The sequence below is a fragment of the Protomyctophum parallelum genome (assembly GCF_964188405.1).
Source record: "Protomyctophum parallelum genome assembly, chromosome: 19".
NCBI classification, from domain to species: Eukaryota; Metazoa; Chordata; class Actinopteri; order Myctophiformes; family Myctophidae; genus Protomyctophum; species Protomyctophum parallelum.
In genome coordinates, this window is record NC_139717.1 from 35,876,743 (window position 1) to 35,902,925 (window position 26,183).

The 26,183-nt window shown below is 42.4% G+C and overlaps 1 protein-coding gene across 1 annotated transcript in view; it reads left to right on the forward strand.

Moving 5' to 3' along the window:
• fig4a (FIG4 phosphoinositide 5-phosphatase a) overlaps window positions 1-20,961 on the forward strand; it is a 78,604-nt gene extending 57,643 nt beyond the window's left edge. The window contains exons 21-23 of the mRNA XM_083790255.1: window positions 9,563-9,651; window positions 12,236-12,310; window positions 19,854-20,961. Of these exons, the coding sequence (XP_083646381.1) occupies window positions 9,563-9,651; window positions 12,236-12,310; window positions 19,854-20,031 (342 nt within the window). The 3' untranslated portion in view covers window positions 20,032-20,961. The remainder of the gene's footprint in view (window positions 1-9,562; window positions 9,652-12,235; window positions 12,311-19,853) is intronic.
• Window positions 20,962-26,183: the final 5,222 nt, after the last annotated feature.

A 26,183-nucleotide genomic window follows, 5' to 3' on the forward strand; every position in this document is an offset into this window, starting at 1 on the left:
GGCCCCAGTGTGTTCGCATAGGAGAGAGAAGCTCATCCACAATTCTCACCAGAACCGGTGCGCCCCAAGGCTGCTGCCTCAGTCCTCTGCTGTACAGCTTGTTTACGTTTGATTGTGTCGCCAGATACGAGAATAACATCATAATTAAATTTGCGGATGATACCACAGTGATCGGACTAATAACCGACAGTGATGAGAGGGCCTATAGGAGGGAGATAGAGGATCTAACTCTATGGTGCGATAACAACAACCTCTCACTTAACACCAATAAGACCAAAGAAATCATTGTAGACTTTAGGAAGTCCAAAGGCATCCACACCCCCATTTCCATCAAAGGGTCATCTGTCAACATAGTTGATAACTTTAAATTCCTGGGCATACATATCACAGACACATTCACATGGTCACTCAACAACGAGTACATCCTCAAGAAGGCGCAGCAGCGACTGTACTTTCTGAGGCGCCTTAAAAAAATTGTACAAAAGGACTAGTGAACTTTTATCGCTGTATAATTGAAAGTGTCTTAACTGGCTGTATCACAGTGTGGTACGGTAACACGACTGCTCAGGATTGCAAGAGGTTGCAGAGGACCATTAAAACAGCAGCTAAAATCATCGGCACTACAGAATTACCCAGTCTCCATAACATCTACACCACTCGCTGTATGAAAAAAGCCCATAACATCATGGAAGACACCAGCCACCCCGCAAATACCCTGTTCAAACTACTCCCCTCCAAAAAACGCTACCAGAGCATCAAATCTCGTACCACCCGTCTCAGTAACAGTTTTTACCCCAGGCAGTCAGGCTGCTGAACAGCTGACCTTGAACTGTATTGCACTTCACTTCACTTTTCACTTTTCTTTTCCTGTTTTTGTCTTTTCTTGCACTATAGATGTTTGTTATGTCCTGTGTATGTAAGACTGAGAGTGCTCTGAGCAAAATAAATGTCATTGTATGTATACTCTGTATCTATACAAATGACTAATAAACCTGAACCTGAACCTGGACAAGTGGGCACAGTTGGATCAGTGAGGGCCCACTCTCTAGATGTGAGGGCAGCAAAGCTGCCCGAAGCTCTAGTTAAATGTGGTGTCATTGTTCTGTCCCGCCGCTGCCGGACAGAACACAAAAATCGAGAGGTAGGAGGATGGAAAAAACCTCCATAACAAGACACTGAGTCACCTCACTGGTTATACCCACAGATGACACCTCATCTTGGGCAGGCTGATCCACCGTAGCCCTCTGGTCTGGAACAGCTTGTCGCAGATCAAGACAGGTCCCCAAGTACAAACAAATCCTCTGTTTCCCTATGGATACGGAAAATCACACCTGTGTGAACTGAGCGGTGCAACTATGGAACTGACAGTTACCGTGTTGCAGCTTTCCATGCTCAGACAGACACAGGGACACGCATACATAGGGTAGGTAGGAGGGACACAAATATCTGCGTAATGGAGCCCCTCAATGGCCCGATTCTTTACAAAGAAATAGTAAGTGTGTAGCAGTCATTATTCATGTTAATGAATGAATGTACATTTCAGTACGGGAAAGCCTGCTAGAATAATTGTGTGACGTGTTGTTTTCTGCGCTGCCCTTTGGTGGTGGGAGGGACTTTTAGAATTGTGGCCAATGGGCAACTCCTGAATATGGGCACTGTTCCATAGGCATATACAGTATATAGACATATATTTTCACAACTATTAAACCATTAAATACTGACAAAGTAAATGCCATCGTGCTACTCTGCCTTTAACTTGGAATCATTGTCCATTTTACAAACACCCAGTGGCCCAAATCCTTAACTATGGCAGTAGAATAGTCCTGGTAATAAAACCCACGATGGCAGGCCATGGTTATCATCTAACAGCAGTGGGAAATGACACCCTCTTGAAAATATAAAGAGCCAAAACCAGCAGAGCCGGAGTTCCAAAATGTTACTGTCAAGCCGTGTGTTGCCATAGTAACCACGCAGCCTGGATTGATGAAGGAGAAAAAGGGCCTGTGTGTCTTAATGGCCTGTGACCCCGAGGCGAAGAAGTCAGGTGGAAGGACTCACGTTTTGCGATTGCCATCCTGCGAGTTGGTATCCAGGCCACCGGTGGATTGTGGGCAATTAAACAAGCCTTCACTTGATGTCATTTGAGGTCTGAGGTATCCCCATTAAGATAAGCTGCAATCTGTTGATCTGTACCTGTTGAGGACTGCCATTACAGTACGTATAGATACTGTTAGTGTAAAGCGACTACATGAGAAACTAATCTTAGAGTCGCTGAGAGGCGATGGGATGGGCCAGGTTGTCAGACGCGCTCTGCTCCACATACAAAAGGAATTTGCTGGATTCAAAACAATGCGTTTAAGGGTTTATTAAAGCAATATGAATGACTCAAAAAGGTACTCAAACATAAATCCAAGTAATCACAGCGATCAACGTAAATAAAGTAAAGCAAAATAAAGTGGTCAACAAAAAGTATGGCGTCCCACACACCCCCTCTCTCTCACTGAGTGTCGGCCAGGTGAGTGAACCAGGTCCACCCCTATGCCCGTCAATCAATCACATTAACACCAGTGACAGCCCATTAATTTCATTGACCAAAATATTACAAGAATCCAATTCATGGCTCCTACACGCCAGCCCCAAATTATTAGGTTACTACATAATAATTACATCACAAAAGAATAGGAGGCATGAAATAACAGTAACCAACTTCCCAAACTTTTCTTTTTGCTCATGGATATGAAAGTCTCTTCAGCCGAACGCGAAAACGATTCATTGTTCATGAGGCAAGATGTTCCTGTGCAAATAGTCATTTTTCGGGTAAACACTCGAGTGTGTGTGTGTGTGTGTGACTGTAATCCACGGAATGATAATTGTAAACTTATTCAACCTGAATCCAACAGGCAATGGAATTGTCCAGACATTAGTCCTCCTCGGCCTCCCGGATCAAGCAGATTTTGGACATTGGCAGATCCAGGCAGCTGTCCATTCTCCATTTCCATCAGTGGGCAAAGTAGGCAGATGTGACTATCCTCCTTCACACCTTTGCCTTTGTGAGGCCTGTAGACGTCCTCTGCAATCCCTTTTATTAGGGTGAACTCCATAATTTCCACTTCCAGTTCCACCTTCTCAAACGCTTCCACTGACAGGAAACTTTTAACCGTTTCTTTCTTAAATGTCTCCATATACCTTTTCATTGAACATCTCTCTTGGTTCACGTCAGACAGTTCAAGGTCCGTTTTCACTTCTTGTCTCCTCTCAAAAGGAGACAAGAGCCAGATCATACAACTTAAGATCCAAGATGCAGCCTTTATCATACGGGTCCAAGATTCCAAGTATGGGATCTCGTGAGTCAGTGCACCAACCTCCTCCTTGGTATGTATAGCTTTGACTACAACAGCTTTCTTGACCTCAGGGTCATCTGATAATAGTTGATGAGTATCCTGTGGGATGGTGATGTCCCTTCTCCTGAATGGTAAGCCGATCTGATAATGGCCATTGACCCGTTCTCTGAATGAATGTTCTTGTTTCGACAGCGCAGGTTGTTCATCCGTGCTACATTCATAGAAATCTGTCTTAAACAGATGCTGCCACCGTTCATCTAAGGTCACGACAGACACCATGTTTACAGATAACTCTGGCGGCTGACAATCATTTGCATCCTCCTTGCTGCCTCCTCTTAGCGGTCCAGTCACAGTCCAGCCCAGCATCGTCCTGGTGGCATAAGGACCATTATTTAGACTGCAAATAACTTGCAATGTTTCTAAAGCTGCAGGAACATTTGTTCCCATCAATAGCTCTATGTCAGCATCGATCTCAGGCAGCTGAACATGTTGTAAATGAGGCCATCTCAAGAGATCCTTCTGTTTTGGGATATTCCCCTTGTGGACAGGCATGCACATCTGTGTGTAAGCCTTAGGAAGGTTACAGAAGTGCCCCTCATTCAGGCCAGCCACTTCCAGTCCGGACATACCGTAGCTAGAAACAACTTTCTCTTCGCTCATTGTCCTTAACAGAATATTTGTCTTCCTCCCTGTGAGGTCAAGTTTGTGCATCAGAGCTTCGGTGCAGAACACTGCAGAGCTTCCTGGGTCCAAGAAAGCATAGGTGGTAACAGTCTTGCTCCCCTTCTTGGACCTAACATGTACTGGAACAATAGGCAGTTTACAGTCGTCACCAGCCCCAGTAACGCCACTCGATACCACTGTGCCGTCCACTGATATTCCTGACTTCCGATCAGATTGGTCAGACCCTTTGTCCCATTCTTTCCGAGTGATATGAAGTACAGTAGGATGATTACGACCACAAATTTGACAGGTCATCTTCTTTCTACAAAATTGGTTTACATGTCCAATACACAGACACCCAAAACGGACACCATTTTCTCTCAAGAAGCCTATCTTCTCTTGGTGAAGTCTTTTTCCCAACTGGGGGCACAAATCTAACACATGATCTTCTCCACAGCAAAGACATGTCTTCATTATTTGTTCCATCTCTGCAACTTCAAGCTGAGTCATGGGTTTTACAGTGGTCACGTTAGTGGCATAGCTGTTTCCTCTCTTTCCATGATGAGGTTGTGAAGTGCATTTGCTCACACCTTTAGTTGTTGCTGGTGATGGAGCATCCTGTATCTTTCCAAATACTGGATCCGACAGTATTCTCACTTGTTCCCCAATAAAATCAGTAATGTCCATAAATGTAGCTCTACGTCTGTGTCTTTCCTGCAGATCACATGCCGCACTTCTCCACGTGTCCCGGTATTTGTATGGTAACTTTCTAATGATGGTCAGCATTTTTGCAGGCATGTCCAGCTCATGTAAATTTTGCACCTCTTCCATGGCGTTACAGCAGCCTTTAAGAAACAGGCTGTACTCTTGAAGAGCTTTCACATCTTCGTTTTTAATAGGTGGCCATGAAAGGGCTTTGTCCATATATGCAGATGCGATTTTCTGCTCGTTTCCAAACTCCTCTCTCAACAGAGCCTTGGCTTTAGCATACCCTCTCACTGGGTCTAAGTGCTGGCAGCTCCTGACCAGTTCTCTGGGAAGACCCTTTGTCTGCTGCTCCAGATAATATAGATGGTCACTGTCATTTTGAGTATTGTTTTCAACTCCGTTCTCAAAAGCCTTCACAAAAGCATGATACTTTAATGGATCCCCATCAAAGATCGGTACCTCTCTCTTTGGCAAAGATGAGAGGCATTGTTGCTGTATCAACAGTGTGGTTATTTCATTTTGCTTTCTCATAATACCAAGCATATCATTTTGACCGTTATTTGCATTTTCATTTCCAGAATTAACATTTGCATTTTCAGAACGAACATTTGTATTATTAGGATGATTAGTTGCATTGGAATCATTGAAAACATGTTGCATTGGTGCATTTCCATGGGGGATTTGTTGAACTGGGTGTGGCATGGGTTCCTGGACCTGGTGCATAACTGACAGCGGCTGTGATTGTGAATGAATGGATTGAGTGTTATTTTTGTATTTAGGCATTGTGGCCACATGATTGTGTGACATTTCTGGTGTGAATGGATTTGCATTAGCATTGAGTGTTTGCATTTCTCTTTGTGTTTTTTCCACATATGAATTCATTCCATCCACATGTTTTATGTTTGAGGACCTCCCACTTATGACAGTTTGAGATTGTAGCACATTTAATTTTGCCATTTGTGCTGCAATGTCTTCGTCCATTTGCAGTTGCTCCTTTCTCTTGTGCAACCTTTCCTCCTCAGCTTCAAGTTCATATTTTGCTATTTGTGCTCTTGTGCGCAACCTTTCCTCCTCAGCTTCAAGTTCATGTTTGTCTTTTAATAGTTTCCGTTTGACTTGCATTGCTGCCAAGTCGGCTTGAGCAATCACACATTCCGAAGACACTCTAGAAGTGATAGATTTCCTTCCTATATTTGACGCACTGTCATTTGGATGCACATCATCTTGTAAGTCATGTGACATTATTGATGCGGATTGCATTATTGAATGAGGTTCATCCATTAGGCCTACTGGAGGAGTGGCCACATTTTCATTAATCATTTCCACAGTTTCAACTCCCAAAAGTGAACTCGTTTCAGTGGTAGTAAATTGAGTTTGCGCACCAGTGTCAACAGGTTCCGTTATTTCTGGTTCATTCAACCACTTTTCCACGTCACATTTAAATGAATTGCTGTATTTTGCAATGCTGTAAAACCATCCGTGTTGCCTTTCCTTTTCCTCGTCATCAGACAATAAAGGCAATAATGTATTGTGAGACATTGTGGCATTTGCGTAATGTTCATCCAACGTAACCAACAAAGATTTTACTCTCAAAACATTTCCCCTTTTTTCCATGAAAGATTTTATTTGTGGTATTAATGATTTCATTTTATTGACGGAAAGACGACGTTCAAGTTTGTTCAGCGCGGCCTTGGCCGTGAGCATAATTTCTCGTTTTCCATGTTCCATTTCTGACTGAGAACTGGTAACTTCCCCAGTATTTATTTGACTCATTTTTCCTCTTAGTTTTCCTTTGCAATTTAGGCTATTCGTGCAATTCAACACATCCACATTGCACACATTGAAAGGAAACTTATCCACAAAACATCATCCACCAGTATTCGGCAATATTCACACAAACAGCACAGCAGTTTGACAGACAAGCGGATCCAAACAGACGGCGGATTCCTTTATTGACAGCTACGAGAGGATTCATCAAACTGCATTCATGAGCGTCGTGATCAGGTAGGTTTACGTCCCCAATGGACTTATGCACTGCGAACTGCGTTCTTTCCTTTATACAGTTTGACAGACAAGCGGATCCAAACAGACGGCAGATTCCTTTATTGACAGCTACGAGGGGATTCATCAAACTGCATTCATGAGCGTCAACTCAACCCGTGTCGTGATCAGGTAGGTTTACGTCCCCAATGGACTTATGCACTGCGTTCTTTCCTTTATACAGTTTGCAAGCTGACTTTCGTGGTTGACTTTGACGGTGACTCACGGAATGTTTGTTGTCAGCATGCAGAGCCAGTGTTTGGCAGTGTTCCTCCGTGACTCCTCCTTGTCTCCGACCGTCTTTCTTGTCCACTTGATCCGCAATTCTGCTGTTTGATGCCGCTGTTGACAATGCCGTTTTTTGTTGACAATGTAAAGCGACTACATGAGAAACTAATCTTAAAGTCGCTGAGAGGCGATGGGATGGGCCAGGTTGTCAGACGCCCTCTGCTCCACATACAAAAGTAATTTGCTGGATCCAAAACAATGCGTTTAAGGGTTTATTAAAGCAATATGAGTGACTCAAAAAGGTGCTCAAACATAAATCCAAGTAATCACAGCGATCAACGTAAATAAAGTAAAGCAAAATAAAGTGGTCAACAAAAAGTACGGCGTCCCACACACCCCCTCTCTCTCACTGAGTGTCGGCCAGGTGAACAGGCCACCTTCTTGAGTGAACCAGGTCCACCCCTATGCCCGTCAATCAATCACATTAATACCAGTGACAGCCCATTCATTTCATTGACCAAAATATTACAAGAATCCAATTCATGGCTCCTACAGTTGGGGTCGGAGCAAAATGGGTCATGGGAGAATTGCCGACATTTATGTTAACAAGGATTTCTTTTAACAACATGATTTGAATGATGCTGGGATTTGGTCTCAAGGACAAAGAAACTTATGAAAGTTTGATAAAGGAGGCCCTTGATCTTATTGATGTTCTTTGTTCACAGACCTGGCAGGCAGCCATGGATTCCCTCCTCACTCGGTTCCTGATCTTCCTCACTGATTTATAGTTAAGGCTTCCCTCTGTCTGGTCTCTGTCTGCCTAGGGCCTTGAGCAGGGAGGCGCGGGTCATGAATATTTGTTGGCAGGCAGTGGGCTCACGTGTCGCGCACGTGGCATGCTGCTTGCAGCTTACCTTTCCCTTGTAAAGATGAAACAATAAAGTGCCTTAAAGGACTCTGAGTGCTGGAATTCTCCTTCTTCTAAAGTGTTTCCCGACCGTGCACCCGGTAAAATGTTCCAAGAGATTGAGACGGTTGTGCGTGCTTCCCTCTTTTCAAAATGCGCACGTGTCATGCACACGTACATTTGGGCACGTGTGCGTCTCTTTGCTGCAGCCTCTGAGGCTCTCCCGGAGAATGGATTGCTGCGGCAGCAGTAGAACCCAAATCTGATTAAATATTGAAACATCAGATCATTACTGTGTTCGCCTAGTAATTACACAGACCCCTTCCATATTCCCCTATGTTTCTGTGTATGTGTTGTTGCATACGAGAGTGACATTGAGTGAATTGTGCAGTCATGAATTTGCTCTCATACAGATTTATATTGTATACCTGTATGTATGTCTGTATGTATCTATATTGCAATATGTTTGTATATACTGTATGTCTGTATCGATTAATTTTCTAATAATCAAATGGTGCCGTTTTTGGACAAATCAACAAATCTGTGTGGAAAACGTTATCGGCCTGCAGAGCTGATCAATGGTTAGACTTTCTAGTCTAGTCACTTTTCATGATTGGCTGGCCTCTAAGCCAAAGGGAGACTAGGAAACGGCAAAATAAAGTATCGTTTGCTGGGGTCCCTTTTGACGAAAACAGCGTTTTGGGTGAAAACGCTGTGCTCTGTTACATAATGCAGAGTTTCTGGGTGCCTGTATGTTTTCTGTGGACAGATGGAGAGTTGATACTGTACAAATCCCCTGCCACCAGCCAGCTTTCATGTTCTCTCTGAGAAGTTGGCATTTCTCGCCATTTACTTTGGTTTCCTCGTGGGTACGAATGGGAGACAGATTGCTGTAAGCTGTCTCCATCCCTGTCATAACCCCCAATTTATACTTTGCTGCATGTAGTATAAAGTATAAATCAGGCAATACTTTCAACAGGACCACAAAAAAGACTTCATAATGATGAATGAATCATTTATTTGTTCAAATGAAAGACAGTCATGTTTTTTTAAACAGATTTTTACCTCATTCTCTACAAGTTATCTGAGCGGTGGAGCCCACCATTTCCCCAGGCAAACATTGAGGCTCATGACATTTCTCACTGCGGCACCCACTTCTCCTTTTCATTTGGACAGTTTTTTGTTTATTGTATGTAATAAATAATGTTTTTCTTTGGACCATGAGTCTGCAATAAAGACATTCATTCTTCATATTCGCCCGTCGGTTTTTGTTGGTGGTAGTTGTTTGGCTTTTAGATGGAAAAAAGAAAATCACAATCATCTTTAATGATTTAAAAAGAAAAGGAAAGCGTTCACACCAACTTGAGGTCCTTAACACCAGGAATTTTTTTTGTAAATGAATGCCCTAATTGATCATAATTAGGGCATTGAGACGGGTTTTGAGATTGTAGATCTGCTACTTTTGGAAAGCGGGCATTTCCTTTAAATTAATCATATTATAAATAACATAATCACTGAGGGTAGTCAATTAAAGTCTCTTTAAAAATGACTGTAAAACCTCTCTTTAAATTGCATTTGTTTCTAGCCTGCAACAGTAATAAGACTTCTCTTGAAATGCATGGCCTTCAGCCCGCTTGCTGCCGTTGACCTCTATCGCCTAACCTTTGTCTTCCAGGAGTTCCAGCAGCAGCAGCAAATGAGAGAGTCTTACGGACTGGACCTGGACGTGTTTCCTACTGAGGAGGATCAGCTCATATACGAGAGGTAAAGAAGGTATACTGTTGTACACAGTACATTCTTCAATGTTACTTTAACTCTGAGCATGTAGAAATGCAATCAAATGTACCCATTTGTATGCTCTAACAGTTTTTTGTATGCTCTCAGAGTTAAATATGGAGAAATTAAAACCGTATTTAAAGTACTTGATTTAGATGATCTTTTTTTTTTTTGCATCACATTTTATTCTGTGTTGCTGAGTTTGGTCTGCATTTTAAAGGGATTTCTTTTTATAGGAACTCCAATACATGGCTTTTGAAGATGATGTCATATGGCAGCCAAGTCTATGGGATTTTTCATGTTTTAATGCTTAAATCAAAAAACTTCCACCTCTACTATTCATTTCTGGCCCGTTCTCTGGCTGGCCATCACTACTGAAGTGGTCTTGAAGCAGAAGCCTGCAGTGAATTCGTTGCGTTCTGTTCCCAAGACAGGATGTCAATGTCAAGGAACAACTGTGATTACTGGAAAAAGGGACGTTAGGACTACAATGCCTGCATTGTAACGACCTCGCCTTTCTCTACAGTACATTTACCCAGGACTCCCCCACCCCTCTGCCTGCATTGTAACGACCTCGCCTTTCTCTACAGTACATTTACCCTGAGTTCCCTCTCCTTTCTGTCTATGCTGTTTTGTTCTCTTCCTGTTTCTTTGCTCAAAAGACCTATTTGTGAGCTAAATGCCTCTCTCTGACTCTGTCTGAACAGGGCTATCTGTTCTCTGGATGTGAACTGCATGTTCATGTTTGTTTCACTCTGGTCGCGCAAGTCAGCGGTGGTAAAAAAGAAACTCCAAATTGCTCACTTTCTTCAATGCGAGATCTGTAGCTCTCTTCCCCCTCTCTCGAGTGGTGGATTATATTATTCATATAACAGATAGGCCTATAAAAAGTACACATTGCATTTTTGGGAGTATAACCAACCAGTTCCATTTGTACCCCAAAACACCTAGAGCCGAGCTAGAAAACGCCCAAGACGGCTCGGTTCAATATATTTAACATAATTCCTGCTACTATATCATTTATGAGCAGAATAATTTGTTCATATGTCTTTGCAAAAGGCTTGTATGACATTGGCGCTGATTGGCTATCATGACACGATGGGTGGAGTCGGAGGAGGGGAGCGAAGGTCGCTTCAGTTGGATTTTTCCCCTCCGGCGAGGATACCAGGCGAACATTCACATCGCCCCGTTCGCGCCTTTGCATTGACTTTGAATTTAATCACGCCACTTGAACTGTCCAGGTTATGTGCGTGATGGAGCTTTCATAAGTTTCTCTCCCACAGTTCAGCTCAATATCATAGGCGAACCACCGATGTTATGTTATAGTGCATACTACTGAAGATGACGAATAGTACAGGGATTTAAGAGCAGCTCCAGACCTACAGTATGCAACATGTGTTCTCTGGTGTTCCTTTCAGTGCTCATGGTTGTGACCACTAGAATTTCAATTGATTCTCAATAGATTTGTGCCAAGAGAAATGGGGCCATAAAGTAAAGGTTAGAGAAGGTGATATATTGTTGGGTTAATGCCACCCCTTGCTTGGTGTAATTGAACATACATGGTTCCTGGTGGGGTTAATGCCACCCCTTGCTTGGTGTAATTGAACATACATGGTTCCTGGTGGGGTTAATGCCACCCCTTGCTTGGTGTAATTGAACATACATGGTTCCTGGTGGTATTATGCAGCCCTGGGGAGCCTAGCAGCACAGTTATACATTGGGCCAGAAACTAAAATCCTAATGCAGTGAAGACTGCTGTTCCATGTGCTCTCTCTCACAGGGTGCATTCAGGGACAAAAGTGGATATTTAGAGGCATGAAATAGGAATATAAATGCACTCATTATTGATGGTGTAGAGACCTTGGCGCAGTGGATTTTATTTATAAAATCCATTTATTTATTTTTTTGTGCACAGAGTTGTCGATGAGTTGTATTCAGAGCTCCACTAAGGATTGTATGAATATAAAAAAGGCTGGCTAGATCCATAGGGGGGTTAGTAACCGTTTCTTATTATCTCGTCTTTTGTAAAACAGCCTTGTTTGACTTTCACTGTGAGATTATAGTCTTCACTTTGACACACACACACACACTGTATACTGTACGCACATATTCACAGAAACTACACACTCTTAATATTTACACTCTTCGGTTAAACTAACAGTTTTTACACTCAGAGTTAAACAATAAAGATCTTACTATAAATGTATTGTATATTTACTGCATGTACTTATATGTACTGTATACACATGCTCCTTCCTATACATCGGCTATAAACCTTTCCTAATGAATATCTATGATGAATCCATGCCACTATACAACTGATACAGTATATGTGTTCTCATTGTATGTAAATAATCATATTAGTAATATGATCTGTGTAGAGTGGTTTGTTCACACCCTGGATAGCCACAAAGTTTGATTAATCTACTTGAGCAAATTTATTAGTTCTAAATTAGAAATTAAAAACACCATGCCGTCTTTTCCCAATTTAACAGAAATATTTGTTTCTCTCACTGAACGAGTTGTGAGTTGTTTCATCTTTTTTTTTGTCTGTCTGTCTGATTCCCTGCAGATTTTCTCACCTGGGTCAAAGCCAGCACGAGGTGGAGAGAAGTGAACCCACACCCCTGGACAGTATCATTAGCCTGTGAGTAGCACAATATATTATACACTCTCACCTACAACCCCACCCCCTCACACTCACGTGGAACCAACAAAGATGCTGTGCCAATGTTGACTTATTTTTGTAATTCCATTAGCATCGGCGTTTGCGGCAAGAGATTGCCATTGGTGGCCACATCCAAATCATTTTGGGAATCCTTGACATGAAAAAGTTTCAGAGCCACTGATAAAGATTATAGCAACAAGCACGTATAGCAAGTATTTCAGACAACTGTGGTTAATTAGTGATCCACAGGGAGTCTTCTGGCCGTTGTTAACTCTTAGTCTGGACTAATGTAACCAAATGGACACTCATGGTTCCATTTCGTTACAGTGAAAGAATTATCCACACTCTTGAGAGGTTTCTGGATTCTTTAATAGAGATTATCAGCAGCAGTCTACCTCGGGAAACGTGTTTCGCCACGTAGGCCTGCCTCAGCCTTCCAAGTACATGTGTGTGTGTGTGTGTGTGTGTGTGTGTGTGTGTGTGTGTGTGTGTGTGTGTTGTTGCGTGTGTGTGTGTGTGTTGCGCGTGCGTTTCAGCAGATAGATCTGAAATGCATGCACTGCAACACGTGGAGTGTCAATGTGCAACTATACAGACTATGGGGCAATCTATCCGTCACACATACAACACAATCTATCTGCTACTCTCTCTCTCTCTCTCTCGTTCTTGAACATTCACTCTCTCTGTTCTCTCACACACACTCACAGATCCAGTGATTTCTCTCTCGTGCTCGCTTGTGTGGGCGAGCACGATCTCTCGCTCTCTTCTCCCTCTTTCTCTCTCCTCCCTCCCTATTTTTCTCTCTCTCCGTCTCTCCCTCTCTCTGGCATTGTTACTACTGTAGAGCTCCAGTGCTTCTCTCTGGTCCAGGTCAAAGGGGGGTCATAGGTGGAGAGAGAGAGAGATAGACTGGTGAAAAGAGAGAGGGGAAGCAATGGTTCTGCCATTGCAGTGCATGCAAACTACATCCACACTTGGCGTTACACGAGGTATTTTCTGGAATTGTTAAATATCGCTGTTGTTGGGCAGAAACCTCTTCTCCATATTCTAACTTTTTGTGTTTTTCATCTGCAGGTGAAACGCAACACGCTTTGAGCTTGTAGATCTACTTTGGCTATTTTGAATTGAGGTTTCCACCCAACAGAGACGATAGGCCAGTTCAGTAACTGAAAATTGCCCAGTTAGGAGTCTAATGTATTTTGTGGATGTGTGCATGTCCGTGTGTATAATTCTGTATTTGTGTGTGTGCCCTTGAGAGAATTTGATTTGCATAGCGTAGTGCACAGCATATTGTTTGTGCTGTAGGTGCATTTGTGTGTATCAGCGGACATGAGCATACTTTTTTGATTGTGTGTGTGTGTGTGTGTGTGTGTGTGCCTGCCTGCCTGAACGCACGCATGTGGAGATGAGGCAAACTCTTCTCCCTATTTATTTACAATACATGAATCTTCTTTTTGCATAATTTATCCTTTGAATGTGTGCCGGTTTGGGAGTCGAAAAATACGTTTTAGTTTTCAGTGTTTTTTTCTACCTCTGGTGGTGTACTTTGCTCTGTTTGCTTGTGTGTGTGTGTGTGTGTGTGTGTGTGTGCACATGTCGGAAAGTGACTCCTGTGTGTGTCTGTGTTGGAGAGAGAGCGCGTACATGTTATTTACTGCGCGCGTACATGCTGTGCTCTTAGACTTGGCTGCTAAGTGGAGCATGGTACACAAATGTTATTATTGCCAGATACTGTCTGACGTGTTCACGTGTTGTGCTGGCTGGAGTTCCTGATGCAGGAAAGCACTGCCTGTACTCTGGGGCCTGATGTAGAGCCAAAGTAGAGAGATGGGGGGGGGAGGGGGCACCGGATGGGGAAACTGAAGGGGATGTGTGACCAGAATTAATGTTTCGTCTGAATATTGAGACGAATATAGAGATGCATAAAGTGTCACCTTTCCTCCCGGGACATGTCCCCCTCATCTAGACGTGAGTGGCAAAACATTGAGCAGCATGGAGCATTGGAATGATGGAATCGCTCAACGGTCCTGTGTACAGTCTAAATTGCACATAATGCAGGAGGTGCCAGGACATCGCGTTGCTGAAAGCGAGTGCTTCCAAACTGACAATAGTTTGGTGAAAGAAATAATCAACTGCACAGGATTTATTGACAGAAAGTAGTTCATGTCTACGGTGGACTTTTATGAAACAAACACTTTGCAGAGAGGAGGATAATTCAAGCTTTCCGTACATCTACAATGTGAGTGATGAGACACTGAACCCTCATATACATTCACTGGTAGCCATGGTTCATGACTCTCGTATTCATACGAGAGTCATGAAGAAACTTCACCCTGTTTTTTGCGCTCGCTGCATTTACAAGATTTCCGTATATATAAACATTCAGATTTCAAATATAAAGTACTCACAATTTGTCCCACGGGTGTTAGTTAGTTGCAGCTCCAGCGATTAGAATTTCTGCATCCCGCGTTGTTTAATAAAAAGCATTTTTATTCGAGGTGTTATTTTGCCATTGGCTTTCAACTACGCGCCCCTATCGGTCGGGAGGAGGGTGGCACTCGGTGTGTTCGATATAGGTACGCTGACCGCCCTGCCAATACAGACTAATAGGCGAGTGCGCTCCCGGTGTGCAACTGTGGATTTCCCAAACGAACCCCGTTTGAAAAAAGTAGCCGGGGAGCTCGGACAAAAATGCTTTTTATTAAACAACACGGGACGCAGCAATTCTAATCGCTGGCGCTGCTACTAACTAACACCCGTGGGACACTTTGTGAGTACTTTATATTTGAAATCTGAATGTTTATATATACGGAAATCTTGTAAATGCAGCGAGCGCAAAAAACAGGGCAAAGTTTCTGTCATGATAATCATCATGGCAGTCATGTTCCAGGGCTAATTCACTGGTTGCTTTATGCCTGAAGAGGGTCTATGACCAAAGCTTGCTATAACATTTTAATAACATATTTTTGCACACCTTGCGGAGGCTGCCTTTTATTGTTCATTTGGTTACCTTCTAGCTCCAGCACCTCACCCAGGTTTGCTGGCAGATGAGCTGTGTTTTTGTTTTCCTATAGATAACGTTGGAAAAACGGAGGCATTAATGTAACTTCAACTTTTCATGGAAAAGTACACAAATGATTTTTGTCTAAATGGTGTTCATTGTGAGAGGCAGTAGTGTAAAGTAATTTACAAGTACTGTACTTGGTAGACAGAAAATCCAGTGGTCTGGACAATATTACAGCAGAACACTTGAAGCTAGCTGGTCCTAGATTGTCAGTGTTGTTGTCTATCTGCTTCTCTGGGATGTTGACTCATGGCACTTTACCAGACTCCATGCTGTCTGTAGTTCTGGTTCCCATAATAAAAGACAAAGCTGGGAAAGTAGGAAGTATAGATAACTACAGACCCATTGCTCTTGCCACTGTCCAAAGTACTAGAAAAACTACTCCTAGATAGATTAAGTATATACATTTCCACCACTGACAATCAGTTTGGCTTCAAGCCCAAACATAGTACAGACTTATGTATCTATGCTCTGAAAGAAGCAGTAGAGACCTATAGAAGGCAGGGCTCTACTATGCTGGTTGGTTTTATTGATGCGTCGAGAGCTTTTGATAGAATCCATCACTACAAGCTTTTTAATAAGCTCAAGCTTAGGGGTGTGCCAAACTGCTACGCATTCTTGTCTACTGGTATGCTAACCAGAAAATGCAGGTAAAATGGGGGAGCACATTATCCACCCCTTTTCGGGTGGGCAATGGGGTCAGGCAGGGGGGGATTTTATCCCCAGCCCTCTTCAATTTATATATGGACGGCCTGTCAATGCAGCTGGGGGGGTGCAGAACAGGTTGTATGATGGGTGATAGCCTAATTAATCATTTTATGTACGCGGATGACCTTGCCATACTTTCCCCTAGTAGCAGTGGGTTCCAACAGCTACTCAATATTTGTACAAATTACGGTATTGACTTTGATATTCAGTATAATGCCAAGAAGAGCATGATACTCATATGTAGAACTAAAGAAGATCTGGAACTTAAGTTTCCTGTCTTTCATCTGTCTGGTCAAATTATGGGTGTGTCCAAAATTACAAAATATCTTGGGCATATTATAACAGATACCTTGATGACGAGGACATGTTTAGACAGAGGAGAATGCTATATGTACAAGCCAACATGTTGGTCTGTAAATTTCACCATTGTACTACGGGTGTTAAGGTAAACCTCTTTAGAGCTTATTGCACCCCTCTCTACACAGCTCCACTGTGGGTGAAGAACAAGGAGAGCTTACGCAAACTGCAAGTAGCCTATAATGACTGTATGACTCGTATTCTGTTAAAAAAGCCCAGGAGCACTAGAGCCAGCAGGCTTTTCTGTTCATTGGGTCTCACTACATTCATGGCTCTGTTGAGGAACTTGACATTCAAATTCATGAGCAGGCTGGATCGCTCACTGAATAGACTCATTGGACAGATGACAGACCCAGGCCGTAGTTCTGTAAGGTACACTTCTACCATCAGAGGACACTGGCATGAGTGCCTCGCCTAACCTGTAACCTGTGGGGCTGGGTAAATGTACTGTATTTTTGTTTATTTTTATTATTATTCTCGTATATGTGATGTACTGTCTTACCTTGTGGGCCACGAGCCTGTAATAAAGTTTATATATACGACTAAAACTAAAATCAAAATTTGCTGTCAAAATCAACACTGCACAGATGTACCCTGACAAAGCCCTATACACGCTATGACTCAGACATAATGGGTCGGATCGGCGGTGAAGCGACGTAGGCGTGTGGGACAATTTTTATGTATTTGATGCATGTTTTGTTATTGCTTACTGTAAGTCGCTCTGGATTCAGAGCGTCTGCTATATGCCTAAATTGTATATTACAAAAAAGAAAAAACTCAAACTAACACACTAAAAGTAATAAAAAAGTAAACTACAAAAAGCCTTTTGCATGTTCTCCCTGTGTCAGCCTCCATCTGTGATTGCTCAGGGATTAACGTTGAACCGTCCCGTGCCTGGGACGAACCAATCAGCGGAAGCTATGGGCGGGATCTTGGTGAGACGCCATGGAGAAGCACCTGTTGCAAATGTATTTCCTAACGCCTTAAAATTGGAAAATCGTGTTCCATTCATGAAAGCAAGCTAAGCGAAGACATGACTTACACATGATATGCGTGATTAAGTTGTGAAACGAGCGTCTCTTCCATCTGCCAGAGACAGAAACAACATGCAGTTATCCTGGTCTCTATACTGCCCCTTCCTGGCAAGCCTGATGGCAGGGAAAGGAACTGGCTGGAATAACGTGTTCCTTACATGCACTATGTCCAACCAGGCAAACTCCCCCCTGTCAGGTGAAAAGAAAAGCGGCTTGCACTCCTCATGCATTGAAGGAAGCAGGAGGTCAGTCCGTTGCTCTTCCCAGGTGGCAGAGGGAGTGTAGCACTCATGATTACAGACAATTGACACTGGGTGAAAAAAATGGGTTACAACACAAAGAATGAACCTTGCCAGACAGCCAGCCATCCGTCCATGTGCCTTCCTCATGGCAGGGCCATGGGTGAAGCAGGTGTGCTGGTTTTACATAAGAGGTTTATTCTGGGCCAGCGTTGCGCCACCCAGACGGTTTCGCTACACAACACTTACCTCGCCTCATTCAGTCCCGTTTTATTTTTATTCATTTCTTGGAGCCTGTCACACTCCATCCATCTTAACAGAAGATAAAGACACCAGTTAGTGGGGATGAGATCTAGAGAGTGGTATCATTGTGGTCATGCTGTTCCTCTTGTGTGTGTGTGTGTGTGTGTGTGTGTAAGGAGCAAAAGGCACATTTCAGACGGACAGACATTACCGTTAGGGAGTAGTACATTTCCAATCTGTTCTTTATGAGACAATAGCTATTATATGTAAACGGAAATCAGAAGTAGGTCAGGTTATGGTGGTCCCTCTTCTTATGTAGCATTATAGGATCTGCTATTCCGATCAGTCTCCAGTGTCTCAGCTGCTGCTGCTGACTAGTGTAACTAAAGCTGATGAACTGGCTGACTCAATAAGCCCTTAGTGGATAATACACCACATCAGTATAGAAGCATGGTCGATGGTCCCACTTCTGTGAAAATATGAACGCTTCTGCATATTCTTGTTGTTTTTGATCTCGTTGTTTTTGCTATTAGCACGCACTTCAGTTGTTTTTCCTGGTAAGGCAGTCTTGAATATGGCTTAGGCCAGGGGATTAAATGATCTTGTTTTCTTGTCCTCAAGACAAATATTTCTCTGTTATGTTGTTGAATTGTCTCCTTAAGAAAAGGTTCCGTGTCGAGAGCCTTTGAGTGGTCATTCCCAGAGGGAGGTCACTAGGTTTGGCTGCCGCGTCATATGTTAATACACAAATAAGAAATACACAAATGGAAAATATAGAAATAAAAGACTGAAATAAATGGGTATGTTAATTTCACAGAAATTGAAAAATAAATGTAAATTTATTTGACAAATTATGTATTTATTATTTTACCCGTATAGTCATGTTAAGTTGTTGGTTATATCCCTCTACAAGCCATGTGTCTACTCTGATGCCTTGCTGGTAGAGGTGTAAGCACCTACCAAGACGGCCCTACTTAAAACCCCTGTATGCTAGTGCAGATGGAGCAGATGCCACACATTTTATTTGGACTATACTGTCAAGTGTCAAGTTTAAAGTACATACCAAGAATGTTTTCCCACAAACATAATTCTTTTTTTTTTAACAATTAAAATGTGTGGACATTTGGGACGTAGCTTCTACTTGGGAATTGTCATATTTGTGTGAAATTAACAAAAGCAATCTACATTCTGATAACTCGCCTAAAGGTCCTTTCAGATGAGCAGCGTGTGAAGCGTGCTCATGAGGGGCATGACACAATGCAAGCGTAAAATAATTGTACACCAACTCTGTTATCTGATGTTCTCATTACACCCATTGTGAGCTCCACAGGCATTGATTTACATAAACCAAGGCCAATCAGGGAGGCCAGTGCGTGCACTCACTCCAAACACAGAGATTCGGTGTGTGTCCCGCAGACCCGCAATCAGACAGATGCAGACATGCATGGTTTTTCGGTTCTCAGAAACCATTGGTCCAAACAAATTGCCACAAGACCAGATGTCATATGGGACACTAACTCACTTGTCTAAGTGAATGCAAATACAACGTATACAGTAAAATACACCTTCCTTTTCAGTTCCTACCCTGAAATCAGGTTAAGGACTCCTAGCCCCAACCTGAATGTTTGTTTTGTGTGTTGTTGGGATTGAATACTAGGACAGCATTTGTGTCTTTCACAACAGAACACACAGACAGACAAAGTAACCTGGCTCGCACAAAGACGCACTTTGACCGGCCTGTCCCGAGGCACAAAATTAGTTTGACACTCCTGGTCTCTCACAGGAGCCATTGCTACATCTGTTTATAACAACTTAATTTCTTCGGTATACAGAGTTTTTAACAACCCTGCTTGCTTCTCCCCTTTTCCCACCGCCAGAGAGCCAGTGTCTTGCTTCCAGGAAGACAGTATCTACGCTGTCTCTCCTCCGCAGGTGGACAGAGACAGCCGCGAGGTGTTTGAGAGTCACGTGATGATTGGCATGGGCCATGTGAGAGCACTTTGCCGGGAGGACATGCTGATGTACAGAGAATATATCAAGAACAGGTATATGTGAGGCCAGCTACCATTCGGCTCAGATGGACTTCCCCTACTAGCCCAGTAAGTGTCCACTACCATGCCAGATTGGACCGTCTCACACTCGACTGGCCTCAAACTGAACAGAACGGACAAATTGAACAGATTTGAACAGACAAATTCCCTCTATTTTGGCAGGACTTGGGAAGGTTGTTGACCCTAGGATTTAGGTCCGCTCCCAAGGCTAACCACTGGATGGTTATTCAACAGTGTCCGACCGGTGGCTTCATAAAATGTTTTATGTTATTATATTTTTTCTCTTTTTTTTAAATCAAAAGTGATTCCTGAAGACCATGACTATGATGATGATAATGCTGCACTGAATGAGGAGAATGAGCCACTACTTATTTTTAGTATTTGTTGGAATCTGGTTCAGTCCAGCCTTCTTTTTTATGTTTGCACAGACATATACAATAACTTAAAAGGCTATTTGTGTTGCTTTTTGTTTTTAATTTCCCTCAAAACATTTTAATATTTCTTTTGGAGATTATTTTCTTTTTTTAACTGTATACATTTCTGCCTTGTTTTCTTCAAACAAACATACATCATATATATTATAAGTATTTGTATTATACATAAAATATCCTGTTCTACCATAATCTGTATGATTTAACTCATTTTGGACGGGAACGCATTTGTGTCGCCTTAGCTTTTAAAGGTAGAGTAAGTGATTTTTTTTTGGGATGCACATGCAGATTAGACACACCAATGGACCGACATGCAGAAACAATGCTACCAAACTTCCTTGTTTTTCAAATAGTAAACACATACTAGGGTATTACCAAACCACAATGTTCTCCTCACTCTTTTGTCTTTTTATCTCATATCAATGCCTTGTCGAAAAGTCTGTTATTAATTTGTAAATTCAAAATATATATTTATTAAAGGCCATTAAAGTCTATAATGTACAGTATGTTGTTTGGCTGCTTCCTTCAAACTAGAAGATTTAGTTTGTACATCTGTCATTTTGTTTGCTCTTTGCTTTTCAGCTGTTATTTCTAAGCTCTGTTCAGTCCTGCCATGTGGCTGTTCATCCTTTGCAGGTGCAAAATTGCCCCTTCAACCAGGAACGACATTGTTCATCTCATCTTGAGATGGGAAGACGCCAAAACCAGTGCTCTGTAGGCTTTACAGTTTTCCAACTATTCTACAATATCCTTGATTGTGACTCATTCTTTCCCCCCGATTCCTTTTCTTGACCCTTTTTCTATAGTAATTATCTTTGCTTCTTACAGTACCGCAATAGCCTTCACTCTCAAACCCACTACCCATCATGCACTCTTCGTCATAATTTCACATTCAGAAAGCGTTCCTATTTCACTTGTGCGTGTCCACACACACTGCTCTGACATCCCTGCCTCGTGATGCTGTGCGTGGGGGAGAGAGATTGTGGGCAATGAAGAAAGGAGCAGGGAGAAATATTCAGAAGTGAGGCTGGCTCATATAATGGCTCACAGCATGAGATAGACGAGTTCAAGAAAAAAGCTTTTAGCCGTTACCTAGAGCCTAATTTATGCTTTGGCAAAAGAACAAAGCGTAAATTAGCCCCAGGCAGTTATCAGGTCAAGAGGATGACTAACAGAAGATGCTTAGAAATGGAAAATGTTTAATTCTTCGCTTTCATATTTACGATCTTAACTAGAGCAAATTACAAAGTGCAAGATAAAAGCCATAATTATATTTGTTAACAAATGACAACATATACAGTATGTTATGGTCATTGGTCACATAAATAGACGGCAAGACTGCAAAAATAGGATACCAGTTAAATATCAAACGTACGTGTAGCATCTCTCTAAAACCATGCTGTAAATAACATTCTTAGCATTTGTTGTCATGCAAACAGTGGGCTATGTCTATGTACTGTACATAACATACATGGCATGTGAACAAGTACCCAACATAAATCTCCATAGTATGACCTACATTACAGTATGTACTATGTATCTAAATGGGCAAGTAGTGAGACAAGAAAGGAGTGAGTCTACAGTCCTGACTGGAGTCACTCCACAGTGTGGGAGTCAGGAGGGAGCAGAGTTCATTTCACTTGGCGTGTTGTCCAGGGTTTTGTGGGGAAGGGACAGGCAGGTGTTGGCATGCGAGTCTGTGTACAGCTTCCTCTGTGTTTTAGTAGGTCAAGATTGTGTGAGTGTTAAACAATGATCCCAGGTGTTACAGAGCCATTATTGCCCCCATTGTCTAGCTCTCTTCTACACAGACTACACACCTACTTGACTCAGCCATGTCATTGTCCTTGCGATACGTCCCTATCCCTCTCTCATGCTTTCTCTGTCTCCACCTGTCTGTCAACCCCCTAAATCCTTTGCTCCTCCATAGTTCCAGCCTTCTTTTGCCAACATAGCCTTGTTAATGATTCTGAATTCTGATTGAAGATTGAAGGGTGTGTCATGGGTATACCTATTGGCTCAGCCAGTTGGACAGACCATATCTGATTCTGAGCACGAGGACTCTGGTTCAAATCTGAGTTCGGTCTTCTTGCATGTCTCTCCTCACTCTGTGTCTTTAGCTCTCTCGCTACACTGACCGGAATGGAGCATAAATCCTGCCAAAAATAAAGGAACAATGTGTGCAAAGGTATATAAAATATGTACGGTATATGTGTGTGTGCTCTTCTCTCACAATTAGTATGTTTGTACACCAAGGAAGGTGAGTTGTGAGATGCACACGATTTCTACATTGCTTCTGAGAAAGATTGACGTGGCCGTGACCGTCTCATTACAGCCATTTATTTTTGCTCTCTGAAGCGCCAGTGTTTTGAATGAACAAAAATATACAAATTGATAAGGACATCTTTATTTAGACCAGGATCAAATGGTAGCTGTCAAAGCTGTGGCTCCAACTGTTGTGTACTGTATGTGGGTAGAGTGGACAGCAGGCTGTGAAGTGCGAATGCAGTACAAATCTGCTTGGTTTGGTTCATTCAGTCAGATAGCATAACTGGACCGTGTAACTGGTTGAGCATGCAGTGAGTACTATAGTCTCCAGCGTGTGCCTGCATGCTGGCCCTTTACAGTAGGTTCTGAATTAAGTTCATCTCTATCTCTACAACAATGTCCTCTCCTTGAGTACCTGTTTCACTGTTGTCTGGAAACCAACACTTATTGTGATATGACCATGCTGCCATGAATTTCTGCCTCTCTTTTGTTTCACTCAAACACAGCAGGCATGCAATATGTCTACAGTGGATTCTGTAATGCCTGTTAATTTTTATTGATTACATTACATTCTCTGCCTCTGAAGTTCTCTCTGGCATCATTGTGTCATGCCCTATAACCATGCAGGTCAGCTGGATGGTGCTGGCCTAATTAAACACGTCGCTTAAAGGGCCACTTCACCCCTTTTGCAACCACATCTTATTTTAATGATGTTTAGGACAAAATAAACATGGGGTTTTTATGTGCGCAATATGTGTTTTTAGATATTTTAGTCATGATGCCATGTTCATGACCATTTGTCATGCAAATGTGGTCTCACTTCCTTCCAGGACTATAAAGTCACACCTCCATGCAGCCTCCCCCTTCTCCACAAGGAATGGGACGTGCACTAAAGCATTGCCCTAGTCAAACACACAGACTTCATTGTCTCCATCAGGCCAAAGGCATGGTGAGAGAGTATGTTATGCACTCCGTCCGTGTGTCCGTCCGTCTGTTACCAGCTAATCTCCAGCACCGTTAACCCGGTCGATGCCAAATTTTGCACACACACTCCCTGGATGCCAACGATGAACCTCTGCCCTAAACCCTTTTTTTATATTACTCCTCCAGATTCTGTCCAAAAATCCCGCAAATTGTTACACACTATCTATAGTCATGAGTTCAAGACGGATCTGTCCGATATTATAATTCACCCGAATTGGTTGTTCAATAATCCGTTTTGAACAAAAAGCCTCAAATCATGAACACAGCGTGCAATCTTACGTTAAATCTTTCACACACTACTATAGGCTGAGGAATATATCCCACCCTTTTCACATTGGCCTATTATAGCGCCACCAGGAGGCCACAACCTGACCTGCCCTGGTGGAGACCTGTGCCCCAAGGGGAACTTTATCTAGTTATTTTTCTGGCCATAGGGTGCAAATTTCAAATTGTGCTACTGTTATCTACTACAAATACTATCAACATTGAGTGACTGCAGTTTCGTATGAGATGAGATTTGGTACGGGCTTTGGTGCATGCTTATCTCAGAAAACTATCCATACAGTCTTGAAACATTGCACAAATACTGTTATGATCTCATACGTTGGCAGCACGGAGTCCTAGTAATTTAACTATTCATTTGATGAGGCTGAATTTACCTTGAGATTAGCTCTCCTGCATGTGTTTGTTATCCATTGTGTTCCTTGATATTGTGTTTAAAACCCATAAGGACCATTAAGATCATCAAGTCTAAGGTCCTTAATATCCTTGTTACGGTAAATTGCCAGTACAGTTAGTGTGTACCCTGTAGGTATTACACGATGTTTGTACCCGTGCAGGGGAACATTAAGCTAGCTTATTGAATGGAAATAACTTGGCATCTGCTGACTTTGTGCATGCTTCTGAGATACCATAGCTTGTGAATGGCATGCAGAGTAGTACTAACCGACAGATCAATCCAAACTGAACCAGTTCAGTTTATGCAGGCCAGGAGAGAATATGCGCACGTGCATGCGCACACACACACATGCGCGCACACACACACACACACAGGACTGATATTTGTACAGGCTTTGTGTAAGACAGCCTGCAGCTATAGCTATAGACTCAAGCTGTCCTTGACATACAAAGAAAAACATTATTTCTCTCACTCTGGTGCACACACTCATGGCCCTCTCTCTTTCAGTCTTTCACAATGCGTATAACTAGAAGGCCATTGCTTTAGACCGAATCTATAGTTTGGAGTGTCAAGGTGATACAGGTCAGGAGCAACACAAATGCATGTTCTACCCGTATAGTGACATCCATCTTCAGTGTACATAAAGCAAACATAAATCTTAACAACCGGAGGACTCATTTCTTTTCTTTAAAATCACTATTCTTGATATTATATATGACGGTGTTTATTTTGTGGACTAAGACTAAAAGACTAAATATTGTTTTATATTAAGACTAAACAATTTCATATGATAAGACAAACGAAATGGTGTGTTATTCAAAAGACTAAATCAGACTTTTTGGTCGAAATTAACACTGGATCAAGGTCATGTATATCCTACTTATTTCTTGTCTTTTTAAAAAGACATGTTTCATATTACAACTATGTCTGTATTGCACAATCAAATCAGATGTGTATTTGACTAAAGACTATAAGACTATAAAAGAGACTAAAACTAAAATGAGAGTGTTAATCGAAAGACTATGAGACTAAATCAGGATTTGCTGTCAAAATTAACACTGATGTGAAGCTGCATGTCATGGCAATAAAGTCTTCTGATTTTGATTCATTGAGGGGTTAAGAAGCCCTCCATGCCTGACATGTTTCATCCCAGCATGTGATCAACGGGCATCTCTATCTCTCTCTCTCTCTCTCTCTCTGTGACGTCGCGTGTGGATTTATAAACTCCACTCGTCTCCCGTGCGCCTTAACCATACTCCAGTCCTCTCCATCGTCACCCCAGCCCATCTCCTCCTCCCCAGACTCCTCGTCAGCCGATGCTTGTCGTCGTCCCCTACCCTGGGTGTGCAGCCCATGCGTGGGGGAACAGAACAGAATCGTGGGGTTAACTTGAGAGGTTTCGTGTGAGAGGGACGGCTCCAATTTCACTGCAATCTCCGTTTGTAGCGACGGCGGAGGTATGTAGTAGGCTAATTGATTTTTTCCCCCCATATATTGTGAATATTATTATAACAGCACACACTTAGCAGATCCAGGGAATAGTTTAATTATACTATATATTGGCTATACGGAACTGGGAGATTCTGTAGTCAAAGTTAGGCTACACCGCAACAGTGCTGGAAAGTTTCAGCACCATGGACAGCGCTCGCGACTGTGCAGACAGTGATTATAGTAGATGTCACTTATATATTGACACATTGTTTTTGGAGTAGTTTGCCTGCATAGAATAGGCTGCAATTAATAGCCTAAACTCATATATTTTTGTAATCTTTATAAAGGAAGGACATTGCGAAG